We start from the raw sequence: 20,336 nt of genomic DNA on the forward strand, positions 1-20,336 counted from the left end.
GAATTTTCAAACCTCAACTTCTATTGAGACAGTCTGCAATAGAGTAGATAAATGCTGGTCAATAATAGAAGGTCTTCTTAGTAACTGGTTATGCGTTTGAGGGTCGGGCATGCCCTAGATAAAACTTCAATTAGTTCATAAAAATGTCATGCATGATTTACAAATTTATTCGGCCTGCCAATATGGTAAAAGCTACCCAAATCACGATTTTGTAGTACACCATAATCAATACACAGTAAGTTCGAATATTCGTGTTACAATTTTAAAGAAGAAGTAATTGCATAAGTAACACTGCCAAATTTCAGTGTATGCCTGGATCATGAAACCCAATGTCTCAGATACTGCCTCTACTTAAGGACCTATAAGGCAGTACTGAATAAACTGGATCAATTCTTTCACTTTTATCACTGAACTTGATCTTGTTGGTTACTAGTGATGTAGAATACTATCCATGAAGTCTGCTAAGAATGCACAATAACCTGACCACATAGTGTCATGAGCTACTTTGAGGGCAAGGTGGCCTCCTGGTTAGAGCTTCCGCCTTCTGTTCGGAATAATAGGAAACTAGATTGAGGGTTAAATGAGGAGGGGAACCTCTTATATTGAGGAGCTATGGAGTAAAACTGTTATCACGTTTTCAACCAGTGAGCCAAAATTAAATTGCTTAGCGTTAGGATCCAATTTTTGAATAGAATTTTGCAGAGGCGGCTATTGAGGGCGTCCAGGCGTCCGTGGACACCAATCTGGTGTCTGGTGCTTAAAAATAGAAATAGTGATTAGTAATAGTGTTCGGAAATATCTTATCGCAATATAAAGCTTTTTATTCACTCAAACGTTCGAATGAAAGCGCACGCATGATCTTTGTGAAATTTTGTGCTGTTGGTTGTCCAATCCTGACTGCCTCTGGAATTTTGGGATGACATTCGTTTGTCCACAATACTGAGAGACCAAGGTCATTAAGTAAAAGCGTTGAGTTGCTTTCCTTGGACTTTGTTGGATAGGAGTTTGGCGATGACCAGAATCAAATTCACCTTCCGAAGCAAGAAATTAAGTCAGTAAAACAAAAATTTTCAGTTAAACAAAAATTTCAATTTTACGCCATTTATTACAGAGTAAACAAGTTTACAATAAATCAATTTCATATTTAAAGGAATCCTAATTCAATGTGTAGTATGGTTTTCACTCTTTAAATAGATTAGATATAGGTTGACGGGGCAAAGGAGTGTACGTGCTGTTCGCTATTGCTCACACCAAACGGCAACCTAGTAAATGTTTTGTATGGACACCGGTCTCCATCATGATACAAAATTAGGATTGTAGAATTTATTGTATAACTTTTAGTGCAGTGGAGGTAGTGGTGGTGTATTAATAGAGTGACAGCCTTCTGATTAAGAGTTGTTTTTAAGTGAGCATAATGGGTTTATTTTTGGACCTAAAGGCTTTAGTATGGTAACTTTAAAATTGGTTCTTTTAATCATTTATTAAATATATCAGTTTAAAAATATATAAATCTGGAATCTGTTCACACTGTGAACCTGTCCTATAAAAAGACCCTCTCAAATTAAATATTAAAATTGTTTCAATAATGGAAATAGTCATACAATTAAGAAATTTAACAAATTCTTAATATCTACCTAAGAGAAAAATACCTACCTTAGTCAATGTCTACCTGTAATACACTAAATATTAGGTTAAATACATAAGTGGTGGAGTCAGCACACATTTACCAAAATCAAAATTTTTTAATAGGAGGAACCTGTAGGCCGAGAACACTGGATTAAATTTGTTGAAGGGGATTGAGTTACCTCATCGAGTAAATTTGGTAGGGTGGAGAGTTTTTTACTAGCTAGGTCAGTGATGTTTTGGGGATGGAAGTTAAATTTGTCCCTAACTATGAGGTAGAGCGAACAGTCAACTAGGACATGATTTTCGTCCTCACTAGGTTTAAGACATATCCTGAAGAAGTAGTTATTGCACCATCGATCTTCTCTTGGTACTCTTTGAAATGGGTTCCATATTGACCCCTATCAATGTTGTAAAGGTTTGATATGGTGTTGTGGCAATTAATACGAATTGAATGGAAGCCATGTTAAGGGTTTTCGAACACCAGGGATTTTGATCACTCGTAGATATGTTTCTAGTTAAAAAAGATTGATTAGATTTTAGAAGATGAGTGGGGGAAGTTATTTGTTATATTTTATAAAAAGCTTGTTTGCAGGCTTCAAAGAACAATAGGTCAACGGTTATTTTAATAAGCGTTTTTCAATGATAGAAATAAATATTGATAAATCATATTGCAACCGATATGTTTTTTTTTATTAAATTTATTATGAAATTATAACTGCAGAAACAAAATTAAAAATTGAAATTTTTTACGTAAATATCAAAACTTTGTCCAAAATTTGTCCAAATTTGTTCAAAATTTGTTCAAGTATTATGAAAATACAACATTGATGATGAGTTGTGATGTATGATGTAACTTGCCGCGCTACACTAGCAACTTAAAACCTAATATAACAACAATTCGAACCTAGGATCAAATATTAATACAAATTACGTTAAAAAAATTTTATAATTTTAAAACTTTTGATTTTTATGCTTTTTACCTGAGGACTAGGCTATTATGTTCATAAACATAGCCTGGCCTGGCGTAATTATACCCTCTAAAACGCGCAAGCAAGCACGTTTATGCGATTTTAAAGTCAAATAATCAGATTTTACTTAATTGACGATGTCAATTCATGGCAGCTCGGCGCGGCACAGTAGCGCATCGCGCTACAAGATTTTACAATCTAACTCAGCGCGCGGCTCTTGTAGCGTATACGTCACCTTTTTCCAATTAAATTGGTAATTGGAGTGCACGTGATTTTTTACCTGGCCAGGCCTGGGGACCTCAGGCTATCATGTTCATAAACCGAATAGAGATTCGGCGGAATTGGGAATGACAGGCTGAGCGCGGCCCAGTAAGATTTCTTGCGCGGCTGTAATTGGTTCTAAACGATCGTGTGAATGCTGGTCCGGTCATGTGCGCTTTAACATTTAATGATCAGCATCCGCACTATTTTCAGGGCGATGGAAGTCGTAATTCACTCAGCTCCTAAATAGAAATTCGGTGGAATGACAGGCTGAGCGCCGCCCAGTAATGCTTTTATGCTACTAACTTAAAATTGAAAATAAATGTTCAATCGTTCGCGTAATACTTTGCGTATTCACATAGCCATGTGTATACGCGTCCTGCGTGACGCGCTTGTTTCACAAGTAGAATATATCCCTTCGGCGGTTGCGCGCTACTGCAAGCGAGAGGGCTCTGGTTAGAGCAACTTTGCGTACTACTTTTTTAAAACATTGTTTGTATACCATTTATTGATGAAAAGCTATAATATTTAATAAGCAAAGCTAAGGGCCCAGGAACCCTGACCGGATGGGGCTTAACTTTGAAAGTAAAAGAGTTGGAGACTTCCGGTTTTTTGTAACATGTTCCTTTTTTAAAAGTAACGTTACCTCTCCAGGAGGAAAATTCAAGACAACGTAATTGTTATGTTGAGTTATATCAAAATCTCCAGAAAAGTCCCATTTCGGGCCGATCAAAAGTTTGCAACTTTAACTTTGCGGATTCCTGTACTCTGGTTGGCTGAATTGTGTCACGTGGTAGCTGCCTGAACATTGGAATACGCCACGCGTGCAAATCATGCTTGTTGTCGCGCGCGAGGTCAAGCCGTCTGTTTAAATTAAACCAACTCTAGTACCACCACCAGCCGGTAACTTTTCATGGGTACGAAGTAACCAATTAGGGCTATTAAATGCCGAACACAAGGATATTTCGTATTCGGATCATATGCCTGCAGGCTGTCTGTCGCTTAAGACCATGGTCGCTCTTAACTGAGCGATAAATGACGTTAAGCATTAAGTGAGACCGTGAGCACCACTTCTTGCCAATTTGCTTTTGAACTACGGCCCAATCATGAAGTTAAACAGTTCAAGTTGTGTTTTAACGGCAAAATACAGCAAATTCTAGCCCTTGAAAGTTGTAGGTTTGGAAGATCAATACGGCTGCTTTAATTCTTAAAAGTCTTAAGTTAGAACGGCCAAAACACCCTATTCGGTGTCAGCCAGCTGCACCCAGGAACCCTGACCGGATGGGACTTAACTTTAAGTAGAACAAAATTTTAAGTAAAACAAAATTTAAATTTTATTGCCATTACAATGAATAATGATATCATAATAAATATAAGTAGACATCCGATAATAAACTTGTTACATCCAGTACAACCCAAGATGTCAGTCGACGCGACTTACAAAAATAAAGAAAGCTAGCATGTTATGTTCATTGTTCATAGTTTTTCTAACGAGTATGCTTAGCACTTAGGTTACCTGAGGACCCCAGGCTATTATGTTCATAACCGAATATAGATTTGGCGGAATGACAGGCTGAGCGCGGCCCAGTAACACTTAGGCTGTACGGAAATAGCTTTAATTCTACGTCATATTAAAAACTTTACATCATTTTTGAGATACAAAAATAAATTTTAAAATAAATAACTCTTTTGCTGTTTAGGCGCGGCACCGCGCTTGACCCACATGCTATACAGTGTATACACAGCGCTGAAAACAGAAGCTGAATGAGCTATAACATATAACATGTATAAGCGGTGCGTGCGCCGCGCCTAAACCTAAAACTATAAACTTTAAATATTGTCAAGATATTAAACGAGTTTTGCAAAATAATATAGCATGCTGACTTCGTAGGATATTACAATTATACCAGTGCCAGTTCCAAATGTGAGTCAGCGCTTAAACCAAAAGCAGTTGGCAAAAGGAGCCAGTTGCCTGCAAGAGCTTTACTAGCACCCGATTTACCACTTTTGGAGCACAAACTCAAACCTAAAACCGGCCAAGCACAAAAATATGTTATCGCCACGATTGGGTGGATTGATTCCCAGAATATTTATCAGCACGCGGCACTAATAATATATGAAGTTCATTATCGAATTTTAGATATGCCCTGGATCGTTTAACACATATATAAAAGGTTATTAAAGAATAATTAATGTTTGGTTCGTATATAAATCGATATTAATCAATTATTTAAAATAGTATTTGTGTTTCTTATTATTAACTATTGAGTTGCGTTCGATTTAAATATTAAAACACTACTACAATACATTTCACAGAACAAAACGACGGGGACACAGAAAAGAGAAGGACAACACATCACACGTAAGGAAACTGCTGCTGTTGACGAGTATCTGATTATATTAATTATGGGTCTTTTGTTCATTAAAATAAGTGTGATCATACTTCTAGAGTATATTGGGCTGACACAGTTGCTGCAAGGTTAACATTGGGGTCCAAAACCAAAACCGGGAGTGTGATACAACTTAATTTCGCGTTACACTTACGTAGTAAGAGATACAAAATATAAAATATAAGTCACTGTAGGTTCACGGATATAGCGCGGCTTCATTTCAGTATTCTGGCGCGGTAAATCACGCTGGGTAATGAAATGATAGAGTTATACAATATTTAAGTTTCGCGCGCTACGTTTACACAATATATTTGTGAGTTCGTCCCACGTTCCAGACGAACACTCCAGACAAGTCCAGACACTAGTGTAAAGCGGATGAGCTGATCAGTGTTCTGTGTTATATGTGTGAATATATAGTTTCTATGTTTGACTGTGGTGTGTATTGTGTGTGTTATTTTGTGTGTGTATTCTGGGTAAAATTATCTTTATCCCGGTTGTTGCGACAAGTAAAAATGCTCTTATTAGGGAAAGGAGATTACTCGACGTTTCAATGTAACTACATCGTATTCATGATCTAAAAACAAGTGTTAAAAATTCAAAACGTAAAAAACATATATCTGAGGCAAAATTTGTGTACATTAATTTATTTTTAATCAATCAACTTTATCCAAAAATTCGATACAAAAAAGTCATAACAAAATTCATAACAAAACTAATTTATACGACGACAAACTTTTATAGTAAATACTGTACATTCCTAAAACTACTACTAAATATACTACACATGATACAGAAGCATGGAGTGCTACAACGGTGAACAGGTGCATGATGTGAAGTGTGTAGGTATGTATCTAGTGTGGAGTGAAAATGGCGGGAATCGTACTGACCAATGAGAAGTGTGAAACGTGGGAGCCTAATATGGTTTGATTGATGTTGTAAGGGTAGTGTGTTGAATAGGAGGCGGAAGTGTGCGTGTGTGAGATGTGGTCCCTGTACTCAGAAAGTAAACAAAACCTATAAATATCACTAAAAATCACTACATATGTGTAGACAATCCCCTGTCTGTAAAGTATAAAATATGTTACACCCTGTTTATTATGTACTTGTTACTAAAAAACGTTTGATTGTTTCTAACTCATCTCTCTTGTTAATGTTAGGTTTGAACTTCAAAATAAGCATTGCTTCTGCAATCTTTCTTCTAGCTGTGTTGCTTTCTGTTTTTAAAATCTCAAATTCTAAATTGGGTTCTGACCCCCTATGTAAACTGTTATAATGAATAGCAAAAGCTTGACTAGTGTTAGAAGGAGTTAAAGGAAATTTAGCATATCTTAGGTGCTCTCCGAGCCTATCATGTGCCCTCCTGCACGTCTCACCAATATAAATATTATTACAGATTTTACAGGTAATCTTATACACAACGTTCTTCACCTCACAATCTTTATTTTCAGTTATTAATAAAGGACAAATTTTACAGGAGTTAATAATACAGGTTCTCTTATCATACGGTCTGTTATTACACACAATATTTCTTAGTTTTCTAGCTGGGGAAAATATAACTTTAATAGGTAAATTGTTCTGTTTAATATGATTCCTAATTCTGTTACTGATACTGTCTGAGATAAAATCTAACTTAAGCACTGTTCTGTTATCCTCCCTATTTCTATTACTAATACTACTACGACGTCTGTTGGAATAATTTCTGGGTGTTTGATACCCGTTTCTAGTCATAAGACGGTCTAAAATGCTGTATGAATGTTCTCTCTCCTGAGGTCCTGACGAGATCTTGTCCGCTTCTTTATACAGGTTGATCACGGTGTTCGTCTTCACAGATTCTGGGTGACATGAATTCTTGTGAAGTGTGATGTCTTTCTGCTGTGGCTTACGGTACAAGCGGCTCGTCACAGTTCCATCAGGTTCCACTCTAAGCTCTGTGTTAAGGAATGGGATGAACTCTTGGTCGTTCTCCGGAAACTCTACCTCCCACTTGAGTTTCTTGTCAGGGTCCTGGTCTGCGATACTCTGAACAAGTGCTAGAGCTTCTTCTCTTGTTACAGCTGTGCTGGTGGCGTCGTCAATGTACCGCTTGTAGAAGTCAGATAAGTAGACCGACAAGTAATGTAAGTCAGTGTAAACCGAGCTTCTCTCAAACTTGTACACTCTGATCACTGCGCAAAATGGTCCCGGTCTCAATCCCATGAAAAGGCCATCCTGCTGTATCCACAGAGTCCCATTATACACAAAGTATGAACTAGTCAGGATGTGCAATAGGATCTCGTGAACATCAGTCAGGTTCAGTCCCATGAGATCAAGTTTTTCCCGGTGCTCAGTGGCCAGTTCTATAACGTCATCAATACAACCTTGGACATTTATGTTGGTATAAAGTGCTGAAATGTCCGCCGAGAAGATTCTCCTGCCAGCTAGCTGTTCTTTCGGAATTGCACGAAGAGTTTCCAGATGTTCAAAGAGATTACCAAGGTGACTGGGTATTTCCTTCAGTAATGGTTTGAGGATGGTTGTCACCAGCCAGCTCAATCTCTCTGTGGGTGAGTCAACACAGCTGATAATGGGTCGTACTTTCACCTGTTCCAGAGGGATGGTGTTTCTGAAACATTCTGGAGAATTCTTGTGAGTCTTGATAAGTACATATAAGACTGGAAGAGAAACATGATCCGGAACTCTGATTTGTCTGAAATAATCATCATCGAGCCCTCGCTGTGTCCATACTTTCTTCCACAATTGATTGGAGCTATCTACCAGTTGAGTGGTCATTCTTTTTATGAGTTGTGAATTCTGGATGGAGGTGGGTTCCGTAACTGTCACTGTCTGACCTCGTACCTTCCTAGTTGGGAGTATCTGCAGGTAAACTGCAGTTTCCTCTAGGTGTTTCTCCGTCAGCGTTCTATGAATATCCTTGGTGGTAACTACGAACTCTCCACACTTGTCTGAAACTGAGACATGTATAGTTCTATCCGTTCTTAGTGAATATAAGCCTTGTTTCTGTGAGCGAGTAAGGTTGTCTTTTGACTGATGGTTATTCACTAAGTTCAGGACAAAACGGTTGAAACATGCGAGTTTATCCTCAAGTTCAGGGCAAGCGGGGTCAGGGGTTCGGGTGAAGGGTGTGGGGAAGGGACAAATCCTCTTGATCTTCTTCGAGGTAGGCTCTTCTGCTTCTTCTGCTTCTTCATGATGTTCTGGAGTATTATTAGGCTGTTCTTCTGAATCCATAGACTGTTCTACTGGTTGTTGTTCAAATGCTTGCTTATGTCTGATCTTAAACACGCATTGTGCAATGTCCATGGAAACTTTGTCCTTGAACTCCTGATTAACATGTGGTGTTACTGCAAAATTAGGCCCAAGTGCAAGAACAGATTTCTGGTTATCTGAAACTGAATCACAGTTGAGTGTAGTCACGCGATCTGCTGCAGGTTGAATAACTGTCGGTGGAGTAGGGGGCGGTGGTGGATAATATTTACTGAGTAGCCAAGTAAACTTGTTCTGCAGGTTCATCTTATACTGTTCTTTAATAGAAATCTGGTTTCTTTCTGATATGGCTATAATTCTATGAAAAACGTGTTGTTCAACTGTATTGTATAGAGTGTTCTTGAACTGTGCAATATGAAGTTTACTGTCTGCGATAATCTGATACTGATAAGAAATATGTTGATTTAATGCTACTGTTCTGAGTCTGTTCCGATGATGTTGTATATTCCTAGATTGACAGATGGGAAATAATGACTGTTGATGTGAAAAACTGTTCAAAATGAAGACTGGAAAAACTTGTCGTCGTTTACATCGTTTTAAGAAATTTAGTTTCTGTTCTGCGATTTTCAACTTTTCTCCAGCTGCAAGAAATGATTTCGCCGTTCCAGAATCTGTGAAGACGAACACCGTGATCAACCTGTATAAAGAAGCGGACAAGATCTCGTCAGGACCTCAGGAGAGAGAACATTCATACAGCATTTTAGACCGTCTTATGACTAGAAACGGGTATCAAACACCCAGAAATTATTCCAACAGACGTCGTAGTAGTATTAGTAATAGAAATAGGGAGGATAACAGAACAGTGCTTAAGTTAGATTTTATCTCAGACAGTATCAGTAACAGAATTAGGAATCATATTAAACAGAACAATTTACCTATTAAAGTTATATTTTCCCCAGCTAGAAAACTAAGAAATATTGTGTGTAATAACAGACCGTATGATAAGAGAACCTGTATTATTAACTCCTGTAAAATTTGTCCTTTATTAATAACTGAAAATAAAGATTGTGAGGTGAAGAACGTTGTGTATAAGATTACCTGTAAAATCTGTAATAATATTTATATTGGTGAGACGTGCAGGAGGGCACATGATAGGCTCGGAGAGCACCTAAGATATGCTAAATTTCCTTTAACTCCTTCTAACACTAGTCAAGCTTTTGCTATTCATTATAACAGTTTACATAGGGGGTCAGAACCCAATTTAGAATTTGAGATTTTAAAAACAGAAAGCAACACAGCTAGAAGAAAGATTGCAGAAGCAATGCTTATTTTGAAGTTCAAACCTAACATTAACAAGAGAGATGAGTTAGAAACAATCAAACGTTTTTTAGTAACAAGTACATAATAAACAGGGTGTAACATATTTTATACTTTACAGACAGGGGATTGTCTACACATATGTAGTGATTTTTAGTGATATTTATAGGTTTTGTTTACTTTCTGAGTACAGGGACCACATCTCACACACGCACACTTCCGCCTCCTATTCAACACACTACCCTTACAACATCAATCAAACCATATTAGGCTCCCACGTTTCACACTTCTCATTGGTCAGTACGATTCCCGCCATTTTCACTCCACACTAGATACATACCTACACACTTCACATCATGCACCTGTTCACCGTTGTAGCACTCCATGCTTCTGTATCATGTGTAGTATATTTAGTAGTAGTTTTAGGAATGTACAGTATTTACTATAAAAGTTTGTCGTCGTATAAATTAGTTTTGTTATGAATTTTGTTATGACTTTTTTGTATCGAATTTTTGGATAAAGTTGATTGATTAAAAATAAATTAATGTACACAAATTTTGCCTCAGATATATGTTTTTTACGTTTTGAATTTTTAACACTTGTTTTTAGATCATGAATACGATGTAGTTACATTGAAACGTCGAGTAATCTCCTTTCCCTAATAAGAGCATTTTTACTTGTCGCAACAACCGGGATAAAGATAATTTTACCCAGAATACATTACAACAATGCGACTCATAAATAATACTCCAATCCGGATTTTACATGAACTTATTCAGTCCCGAGAAACTTTTGGAACGGCGAAATCATTTCTTGCAGCTGGAGAAAAGTTGAAAATCGCAGAACAGAAACTAAATTTCTTAAAACGATGTAAACGACGACAAGTTTTTCCAGTCTTCATTTTGAACAGTTTTTCACATCAACAGTCATTATTTCCCATCTGTCAATCTAGGAATATACAACATCATCGGAACAGACTCAGAACAGTAGCATTAAATCAACATATTTCTTATCAGTATCAGATTATCGCAGACAGTAAACTTCATATTGCACAGTTCAAGAACACTCTATACAATACAGTTGAACAACACGTTTTTCATAGAATTATAGCCATATCAGAAAGAAACCAGATTTCTATTAAAGAACAGTATAAGATGAACCTGCAGAACAAGTTTACTTGGCTACTCAGTAAATATTATCCACCACCGCCCCCTACTCCACCGACAGTTATTCAACCTGCAGCAGATCGCGTGACTACACTCAACTGTGATTCAGTTTCAGATAACCAGAAATCTGTTCTTGCACTTGGGCCTAATTTTGCAGTAACACCACATGTTAATCAGGAGTTCAAGGACAAAGTTTCCATGGACATTGCACAATGCGTGTTTAAGATCAGACATAAGCAAGCATTTGAACAACAACCAGTAGAACAGTCTATGGATTCAGAAGAACAGCCTAATAATACTCCAGAACATCATGAAGAAGCAGAAGAAGCAGAAGAGCCTACCTCGAAGAAGATCAAGAGGATTTGTCCCTTCCCCACACCCTTCACCCGAACCCCTGACCCCGCTTGCCCTGAACTTGAGGATAAACTCGCATGTTTCAACCGTTTTGTCCTGAACTTAGTGAATAACCATCAGTCAAAAGACAACCTTACTCGCTCACAGAAACAAGGCTTATATTCACTAAGAACGGATAGAACTATACATGTCTCAGTTTCAGACAAGTGTGGAGAGTTCGTAGTTACCACCAAGGATATTCATAGAACGCTGACGGAGAAACACCTAGAGGAAACTGCAGTTTACCTGCAGATACTCCCAACTAGGAAGGTACGAGGTCAGACAGTGACAGTTACGGAACCCACCTCCATCCAGAATTCACAACTCATAAAAAGAATGACCACTCAACTGGTAGATAGCTCCAATCAATTGTGGAAGAAAGTATGGACACAGCGAGGGCTCGATGATGATTATTTCAGACAAATCAGAGTTCCGGATCATGTTTCTCTTCCAGTCTTATATGTACTTATCAAGACTCACAAGAATTCTCCAGAATGTTTCAGAAACACCATCCCTCTGGAACAGGTGAAAGTACGACCCATTATCAGCTGTGTTGACTCACCCACAGAGAGATTGAGCTGGCTGGTGACAACCATCCTCAAACCATTACTGAAGGAAATACCCAGTCACCTTGGTAATCTCTTTGAACATCTGGAAACTCTTCGTGCAATTCCGAAAGAACAGCTAGCTGGCAGGAGAATCTTCTCGGCGGACATTTCAGCACTTTATACCAACATAAATGTCCAAGGTTGTATTGATGACGTTATAGAACTGGCCACTGAGCACCGGGAAAAACTTGATCTCATGGGACTGAACCTGACTGATGTTCACGAGATCCTATTGCACATCCTGACTAGTTCATACTTTGTGTATAATGGGACTCTGTGGATACAGCAGGATGGCCTTTTCATGGGATTGAGACCGGGACCATTTTGCGCAGTGATCAGAGTGTACAAGTTTGAGAGAAGCTCGGTTTACACTGACTTACATTACTTGTCGGTCTACTTATCTGACTTCTACAAGCGGTACATTGACGACGCCACCAGCACAGCTGTAACAAGAGAAGAAGCTCTAGCACTTGTTCAGAGTATCGCAGACCAGGACCCTGACAAGAAACTCAAGTGGGAGGTAGAGTTTCCGGAGAACGACCAAGAGTTCATCCCATTCCTTAACACAGAGCTTAGAGTGGAACCTGATGGAACTGTGACGAGCCGCTTGTACCGTAAGCCACAGCAGAAAGACATCACACTTCACAAGAATTCATGTCACCCAGAATCTGTGAAGACGAACACCGTGATCAACCTGTATAAAGAAGCGGACAAGATCTCGTCAGGACCTCAGGAGAGAGAACATTCATACAGCATTTTAGACCGTCTTATGACTAGAAACGGGTATCAAACACCCAGAAATTATTCCAACAGACGTCGTAGTAGTATTAGTAATAGAAATAGGGAGGATAACAGAACAGTGCTTAAGTTAGATTTTATCTCAGACAGTATCAGTAACAGAATTAGGAATCATATTAAACAGAACAATTTACCTATTAAAGTTATATTTTCCCCAGCTAGAAAACTAAGAAATATTGTGTGTAATAACAGACCGTATGATAAGAGAACCTGTATTATTAACTCCTGTAAAATTTGTCCTTTATTAATAACTGAAAATAAAGATTGTGAGGTGAAGAACGTTGTGTATAAGATTACCTGTAAAATCTGTAATAATATTTATATTGGTGAGACGTGCAGGAGGGCACATGATAGGCTCGGAGAGCACCTAAGATATGCTAAATTTCCTTTAACTCCTTCTAACACTAGTCAAGCTTTTGCTATTCATTATAACAGTTTACATAGGGGGTCAGAACCCAATTTAGAATTTGAGATTTTAAAAACAGAAAGCAACACAGCTAGAAGAAAGATTGCAGAAGCAATGCTTATTTTGAAGTTCAAACCTAACATTAACAAGAGAGATGAGTTAGAAACAATCAAACGTTTTTTAGTAACAAGTACATAATAAACAGGGTGTAACATATTTTATACTTTACAGACAGGGGATTGTCTACACATATGTAGTGATTTTTAGTGATATTTATAGGTTTTGTTTACTTTCTGAGTACAGGGACCACATCTCACACACGCACACTTCCGCCTCCTATTCAACACACTACCCTTACAACATCAATCAAACCATATTAGGCTCCCACGTTTCACACTTCTCATTGGTCAGTACGATTCCCGCCATTTTCACTCCACACTAGATACATACCTACACACTTCACATCATGCACCTGTTCACCGTTGTAGCACTCCATGCTTCTGTATCATGTGTAGTATATTTAGTAGTAGTTTTAGGAATGTACAGTATTTACTATAAAAGTTTGTCGTCGTATAAATTAGTTTTGTTATGAATTTTGTTATGACTTTTTTGTATCGAATTTTTGGATAAAGTTGATTGATTAAAAATAAATTAATGTACACAAATTTTGCCTCAGATATATGTTTTTTACGTTTTGAATTTTTAACACTTGTTTTTAGATCATGAATACGATGTAGTTACATTGAAACGTCGAGTAATCTCCTTTCCCTAATAAGAGCATTTTTACTTGTCGCAACAACCGGGATAAAGATAATTTTACCCAGAATACATTACAACAATGCGACTCATAAATAATACTCCAATCCGGATTTTACATTTTGTGTGTGTAGTATGAAATCTATATGGACTAGTTTGTGTGTTCTTAATTATAGGCACATGTCATTTCCATCAAAGTTGAGTTCTGACCATTCATCAGTGTTTCCAGCTTTTTGAGCATTGAGTAGCATAGTTTTAATGCGACCTTTAACAAGTGCAATTGGGGACGAGAAGTCAATCTTACTAGAGGGTTTAAGGAATTTATTCCACATATTCGAGGTTTTATATACAAACAGATTGGTTGCAGCGGGGTTAATAAAGTAGTTATCACGTCGGGGTGACTTTTGAAATAAATTGTACATCGGTATTGGAGTGTGAAGTTTGATTATTTTAAACATTTCAAGTAGACAGTGGTACTTATACAAATTATGCACGCAGAGTATTTTGTTTCTGCTGAGAAGGGGTTTACTTGATTCTCGTTTATAGAAGTCGGCTCCAAGTTTTTGGGATCCAATTGGGCGGGTTCTAGCACATGTTTTGAACTTATTACTGTATGCCTCTTGATCACCAAATAGAATACGAGTGCACTTTTTTTGAATTTTAAATATTGGTTCAAGCCTATTGTTCGATATGCCTCCCCACACTGAGATCCCATATCCTAGATGAGATTCGAAGAGGGTGTGGTAGAGGTCATTATACAGCTCTTTAGGTATAAATCTTCTCATACGGCAGAGTTTACCGACTTCACACTTTAATTTAGAACTAAGATATGCAGTATGAGGTTTCCAGTTAAGGTTTTTATCTATAATAACGCCGAGGAATTTAGTTTCATCAACACGTTTAATGACTGTGTTATTCAACGTTAAAATAAGATCATTACCATTACTACTACTACTAGTTACATCCTTCTTTCCTGGTGTAAAGTGAATGTAACAGCATTTCTTGATGTTAATGTGGAGAAGATTGCATTTCATATAATTGTAAACAGAATTCATTATAGTATTAGCTTTTTGGTAGAGATTCTGGACAGATTTGTCGACTACAAATATATTGGTGTCATCAGCGAAAAGTATAAATTTTCCTAGGTCTGATGAGTTATAGATATCGTTTATGTAAATTATAAACAGTAGCGGTCCTAAAACACTACCTTGTGGTACTCCACAAATAACAGGGAGTTTATCAGATTCCTCACCTAAAACTGAAACGTACTGCTGTCTGTTAGATAGGTAACTTCCAATAAGCTCGTTTGCGTTACCTCTTATACCATATTTGTCAAGTTTTATGAGAAGTTTATCGTGACTGATAGTGTCAAATGCCTTTGATAAGTCGATAAAGATACCTAATACATGTTGCTTTTCCTTTATATGGGAGTTTACATAGTCAACTGAGTAATTAAGGGCGTGGTTAGTTGAGTGACTCTTCCTAAAACCAAACTGGTTCTCAAACAAAACGTTCTGCGACACAAGAAAACTGTACAAACGGGAGTAGATTACTTTCTCAAATAACTTTCCGAACACAGCTAGGGTAGATACTGGCCTATAGTTTTCGAGATATTCTGTACCGTCTTTTTTGTATATAGGGCTAATTTTACCAATTTTCAGTCGGTCTGGAAAAGTTCCATTTCTCATGTGTTCATTAAATAATACTGACAGGAGTGGGCTTATAATCTTAGACGTTCGTTTGATGACGTGAATAGGGATGTCACTAGCTTTTCCATTCTTGAGTTCGCTAATGATTTTCTCTATTTCTTCTGGTGTACAATCGCTGAGAAATATACTTGAGGTATTTGGCCTTGGTAAGTAGTCCGTAAAGCATTGAATTGGACTTAGTCTAATTTGACCGGTTGTACTGTATGATTCATTCAACTTAGGGGCAAGAGATACAAAGTAATTATTAAATTCGTTAGCTATAATTCTACGGTTCATTATTTTCTCATAATTAATAACAAACGGGGGTTTAATTTCTCGTTTCCCTTTGCCGCGTATCTTATTGATTAGTTGCCATGTTTTCTTACTGTCACCTTGAACTTCATTAAATTTACCCATATTGTACGAAGTTTGAGCCTTTTCACGTATAACTTTGAGTTCTTTTCTATAATATTTATAAGTTAAGTACTCACTGCGCTTTTTGTTACATACTGCGCAGTGACAGAAGCCACCTTTTGTGTCAGTATCTCCTAGATTGCACTTGACTTTGCGAGCTTTGACCCAGTTTTCGTATAGTTCGTGACAGTGATTTATTGAAGTTATAATTGCTGGTGTAATCCATGGATTGTTTTGCATAGTGCGTTTTGTACATTTCGGGGTTTCTAACTTGAAACATTCGTCAAAAGCAACGTTAAATGTGTCAGCAAAGGTATCAAAACAATTTATTACAGTGTTATCAAGACTATTGGATAGTTTGTCGGTGAACTTATCTACGTTAGAGTTACAGTAGTCATAAAACTGTTCATACTTAATCTTGCAATCGTTCTGGTCAAGGTGTGTGTTGAGTGCTAAGAATATGGGGTGATGATGTGTGATTTTGTCTTTGAATGTGCCAGATGTTATAATGTTGTCTAAATCATTGGTAATGATGTTATCGATGCATGAAGGAATACAGCCGGGTTTTTCATGGGTCATTACAGATATGAGAGGATAGAAGCCTCGACTGTAAAGAACGTGTTCATATTTAGCAACCTTGTTGCTGTCGCCGTGAAGATTGATGTTAAAGTCACCAGCTATATACGAGTGTCTGGGGACTTTGTCCAGAGTGTCGGCTAGTTCACTTAGCGCTAAGTCAAAATTGCCACTCGGAGGGCGGTATAAAACTCCAACAAAGGTGCTTGAGTTACCATTGTTGAATCTTAAAAATAGGATTTCTAGGTTTTCACTTACATAGGAGAGGGTATTATCGATTGTTGCATTTAGTGACTGGTGGATATAAATTGCAACTCCGGTGCCCTTCTTTTTCTCTCGAAAGGTTGCTTGGTAAAAACTATTGTATTCGGTTAATTGATACAAACTACTTAATTCAGGTCCTACATTTGTTTCAGCAAGTGCAATTATGGAAAACTTTTTGTTATATCGGCGAAGATCTATACACATACAGGGTGGGCCAAAAGTCAGTACCCATACGTTGGCCTTAATAGCTCCGCCGTGTTTTATATTTGAGAGCTGTTGCTTTGCAGATGGCATACTGTACTTACTGGTTCGAGGATTCCGTCGTCAAAATTTGAAAATTCTAATATTTTAGACCGCGCCCATTCAATATTAAAACACCTATATTGTTTTCTCTGAACATGCTGAACGCCTAATTTTTTTCAGAGACGGTAGATTATCAAATGTTGCATATGATCTGAAAACATGAGGCAAAACGGATTAGAAATAACGAAGTTATCAAGCATTTTCTGTATCTCGTTAACAAAATTGACTGGGTGATTATGTGACACCGTGACACGACACCTTAATCGGGCACCCTTAACAATTCCCATAATGTTTAACGGGGTAGTTAACGGGGGCACCTTATCACGTGATTAGGTAAACCAATCACCTGATCACACGTAATGAATAAACTCGTTATGCTTCATATCTCGGTCATCTGAGAAGCTACAGTTCTAATTCTTTCAGGACAAACGTAATTCGAATGGCCAAACACAATTCAATAACATTTAGCTTGATCCGACTATCCAAACTATCAAATAAATGTAAAAATGAACCTCCATTTGAAAAAAATGAACGCGAATAATTTTCGAGTTGACAAATTCCTCGAACCAGTGGTGGTACTAAGTCATACCAGAAAGAAGTATTTGAATTGGGCACTCAGTGACTGAGCTATAAAGGCCAACGTATGGGTACTGACTTTTGGCCCACCCTGTAGTATCAAAATTACTTTTGTTACCGTCTATGTTTTGAAACATCATTGACATTTGACCTTCGGTTAAAGTTTCTAGAGTTTGATTAATTTGACTTCTGTTAAGCTGAGAACAACAGTTTAAAATTTGCGAGAGCTTAGTTATCGTATCGTCTAGATCGATTTCTTCGTCGGAGATATCATATTTGAACGGGTTGTATCGTTTGACAGCAAGATTTACACATGTATTGCAGAGAAAGTTACCGCATAAATCGGTATTGACAATATTGTAGCATTTATGATGAGTTGCATGGTTACATTCGGAACACTCGACTATGGCTTGGCCCACATAGATACCCTTGCAGCAGTGTTTACATACCTCTTTAGTTAGAGTAGTCATGACGGTTGGTAGCCGTCAGGAGCACCAGATACTCGTTTATCAGCAGGAAGAGAGCGTGCAGTTATATCACGAAATGATGTGGAGTCCACCTGATTCCCCCCTCGTCCAGCTCTGCGTCTGTCTCGACCACCATTAACTCTAAGAAGAATAGTATTTTTAATGATTGCTGCTAACTTTGCAACCCCCCTCCAATTGAGGTGCAAGTAATCAGGTTTCTGGAACTTCGTCAACCTTTTTGACAAGTGTTGGCTTAATAGCCCGTTCTCATCAGCAAAGTTTGGAAACCCTTCTACCAGTCTCACACCAAAGTTGAAAGGGAGAAGCTGGGTTTGAATCAGATAGTTAAAGAAATTGACTCTTCTATTTAAATCAATACATTTAGTTGGCAGCAGCGGACATATATAAACATTAGTTTTTTTATTGACAGCTTGAATTTCAGCAATTTTACTAGTAAATTTATTGAACACTTGTTTGATGTCAGATGGAGTTTTGACATTATCCTGCCTAATATCATTGAGTCCGCAGAGAATGACAGTGTTTTTGTAGCCGCAGGATTCGTATGGGTCAATGTGGTCTACAGTAGGTGCGAAGACTTGTTTTCCAGGAAGGAACTTTCCAAAGGATCTCTTAGGATCAAGTCCAAATTTAAGTCCACCAGTGTTCGAATCTCCCATGATGCATGTAGAAGCACGGTTTAGAGCACTAACAGATCTGAGGGTCACAGAGTATCGGACACCGGAGTCGACAGATCCTGGTTCAATTCTGTGTTCGTACAAATCCTGACTTGCCCTGGTCATAGTGTATAGTGATCGTGGTGGACAAGACTGGTTGTGATAGGGTTCTGTGGTGCCAGTCTTGCTGAAAGTGACTGTGCAATGGTGACCTAGTGAAAGTGTGTGTACTGATGAGTCGGGGTGAATGAGGGGTTCGTTGTCTGAGTGTTGTGGAAGGAAGCTTAAGTGACCATCATACCGATTGATGAGAATGCTGTTGACAGGTGGAGAGTTTGGATGATCATTGTTCAGTTGTGTTATGAGTGATTGGAGTTGGTCTGGTAGTTGGTCGGATGAGGGTGATGATTTTGTGCCAGTGTAGTGATATCTTTCTCCAAAAGCCAGAACAGATCGTCCATTCTCATTCTTGAACTCAGATGTGCGAGAATCAAGCAGTTCTATGAGATCCTTCTCTGTCTCCTCATCAATAAAATCGAGAGTGTGTTTAGAGACAGGCGGGCGACTGTGTGGGGGCAGCTGGGTTACAACCTGGGTGTTGAGCTCTTGTAATCCAGGGATGGTCAGTGGATGCTCTGCGGAATGCTGCAGATTTGCTGTTGATTGCTTCAGCTCCTGCTTGCATACCTCTCTGAGCTCTTGTGACACCCGTTCAAGGAGCTTGTCAGATTGATCTGATGTTGGTGAGGTGGTCATGTCTGATGATAGGGATGTGACTTGCTGTTTGAGTTCATTTAGTTGGTTGGTGAGTGAGTGGAAAGTCTTGTCATGAGTTTGTAAGGCAGTTGTGAGGTTTTCAATTGTGGTGTTGAGTGGTGGTGTGGGTGATTTATCCAGGGTAGTGGCCAACTGGTCTGAAAGGAGCTTTATATCTGAGTCTAAGGATTTCCAGGGCTGGTCTTTTAGGAGGAGGTGCTTAAGGCGTTGGTCAAATTGGCCAAGTGTGTCAATTCTGTTACTGAATTGAACAAAGTCAATATCCTTAATGAGCTTGCAACAATTGGCTAAGGGTTCTAGTTGTGATGAAATGAGTGCTGTTTCTGCTTCCAGGTTTGACTGCTGTAGTGATAAAGTGTTTCTGCAGACGTGACAGACGTCAACTTGGGTGGATATAGTAGCAATAGGTGATACAAAACAAAAGGGACAGGGCCATTGTGTGAGATCATTGAGCATTTTACTATTTAGTCCATTAAGGCCTACGCAGTTCGCATGCCAATACTGTCCACACTTGGCACAGTCTAGTTTCCACGACGATTCCAGTGACTGGTCGCAGGGACATTTCCTCTTATCTCTGTGGGAGTGCTGGATGGCTGGCATTGCAATGTGTGGTGTAAGGTCCAGCTGGGGCGCTATTGAAGAAGCATCTAACTCTGATAGGGATGATGATGTGTGCTTCTTAGCAGTTTTTGTTTTATGTTGAG

At 38.3% G+C, this 20,336-nt stretch overlaps 3 protein-coding genes across 3 annotated transcripts in view; 1 reads left to right on the plus strand and 2 right to left on the minus strand.

Annotated features, from left to right (window-relative positions):
* The window catches only part of LOC134815651 (rap1 GTPase-GDP dissociation stimulator 1-B-like), a 42,927-nt gene that overhangs the window by 22,351 nt on the left and 240 nt on the right, over positions 1–20,336 (minus strand). The window contains exon 2 of the mRNA XM_063824205.1: positions 13–114. Coding sequence (XP_063680275.1) covers positions 13–111 — 99 coding nt within the window. The 5' untranslated portion in view covers positions 112–114. The remainder of the gene's footprint in view (positions 1–12; positions 115–20,336) is intronic.
* LOC134815433 (uncharacterized) lies at positions 6,783–8,755 on the minus strand. Its single transcript, XM_063823968.1, has 4 exons — positions 8,311–8,755; positions 8,074–8,187; positions 7,023–7,857; positions 6,783–6,786 (listed from the first exon to the last, which is right to left on the minus strand). The coding sequence occupies exons 1-4, from the start codon at positions 8,753–8,755 to the stop codon at positions 6,783–6,785; spliced, it is 1,398 nt and encodes a 465-aa protein (XP_063680038.1).
* On the plus strand, positions 10,921–12,893 carry LOC134815435 (uncharacterized). The gene is made up of 4 exons (XM_063823969.1): positions 10,921–11,365; positions 11,489–11,602; positions 11,819–12,653; positions 12,890–12,893. The coding sequence occupies exons 1-4, from the start codon at positions 10,921–10,923 to the stop codon at positions 12,891–12,893; spliced, it is 1,398 nt and encodes a 465-aa protein (XP_063680039.1).

This window comes from Bolinopsis microptera, chromosome 5 (assembly GCF_026151205.1).
Source record: "Bolinopsis microptera isolate Bmic1 chromosome 5, MBARI_Bmic_1.0, whole genome shotgun sequence".
In the NCBI taxonomy this organism is placed as follows: domain Eukaryota; kingdom Metazoa; phylum Ctenophora; class Tentaculata; order Lobata; family Bolinopsidae; genus Bolinopsis; species Bolinopsis microptera.

Excerpts from the sequence above, each read along its gene's own strand:
- LOC134815435 (XM_063823969.1), top strand. The coding sequence starts at position 10,921 with ATGAACCTGCAGAACAAGTTTACTTGGCTACTCAGTAAATATTATCCA. Across the intron at positions 11,366-11,488 it reads ACTTGAGGATAAACTCGCAT|ACAAGTGTGGAGAGTTCGTA; the intron begins GTTTCAACCGTT and ends TCTCAGTTTCAG. Across the intron at positions 11,603-11,818 it reads CCCAACTAGGAAGGTACGAG|AATGTTTCAGAAACACCATC; the intron begins GTCAGACAGTGA and ends AGAATTCTCCAG.
- LOC134815433 (XM_063823968.1), bottom strand. The coding sequence starts at position 8,755 with ATGAACCTGCAGAACAAGTTTACTTGGCTACTCAGTAAATATTATCCA. Across the intron at positions 8,188-8,310 it reads ACTTGAGGATAAACTCGCAT|ACAAGTGTGGAGAGTTCGTA; the intron begins GTTTCAACCGTT and ends TCTCAGTTTCAG. Across the intron at positions 7,858-8,073 it reads CCCAACTAGGAAGGTACGAG|AATGTTTCAGAAACACCATC; the intron begins GTCAGACAGTGA and ends AGAATTCTCCAG.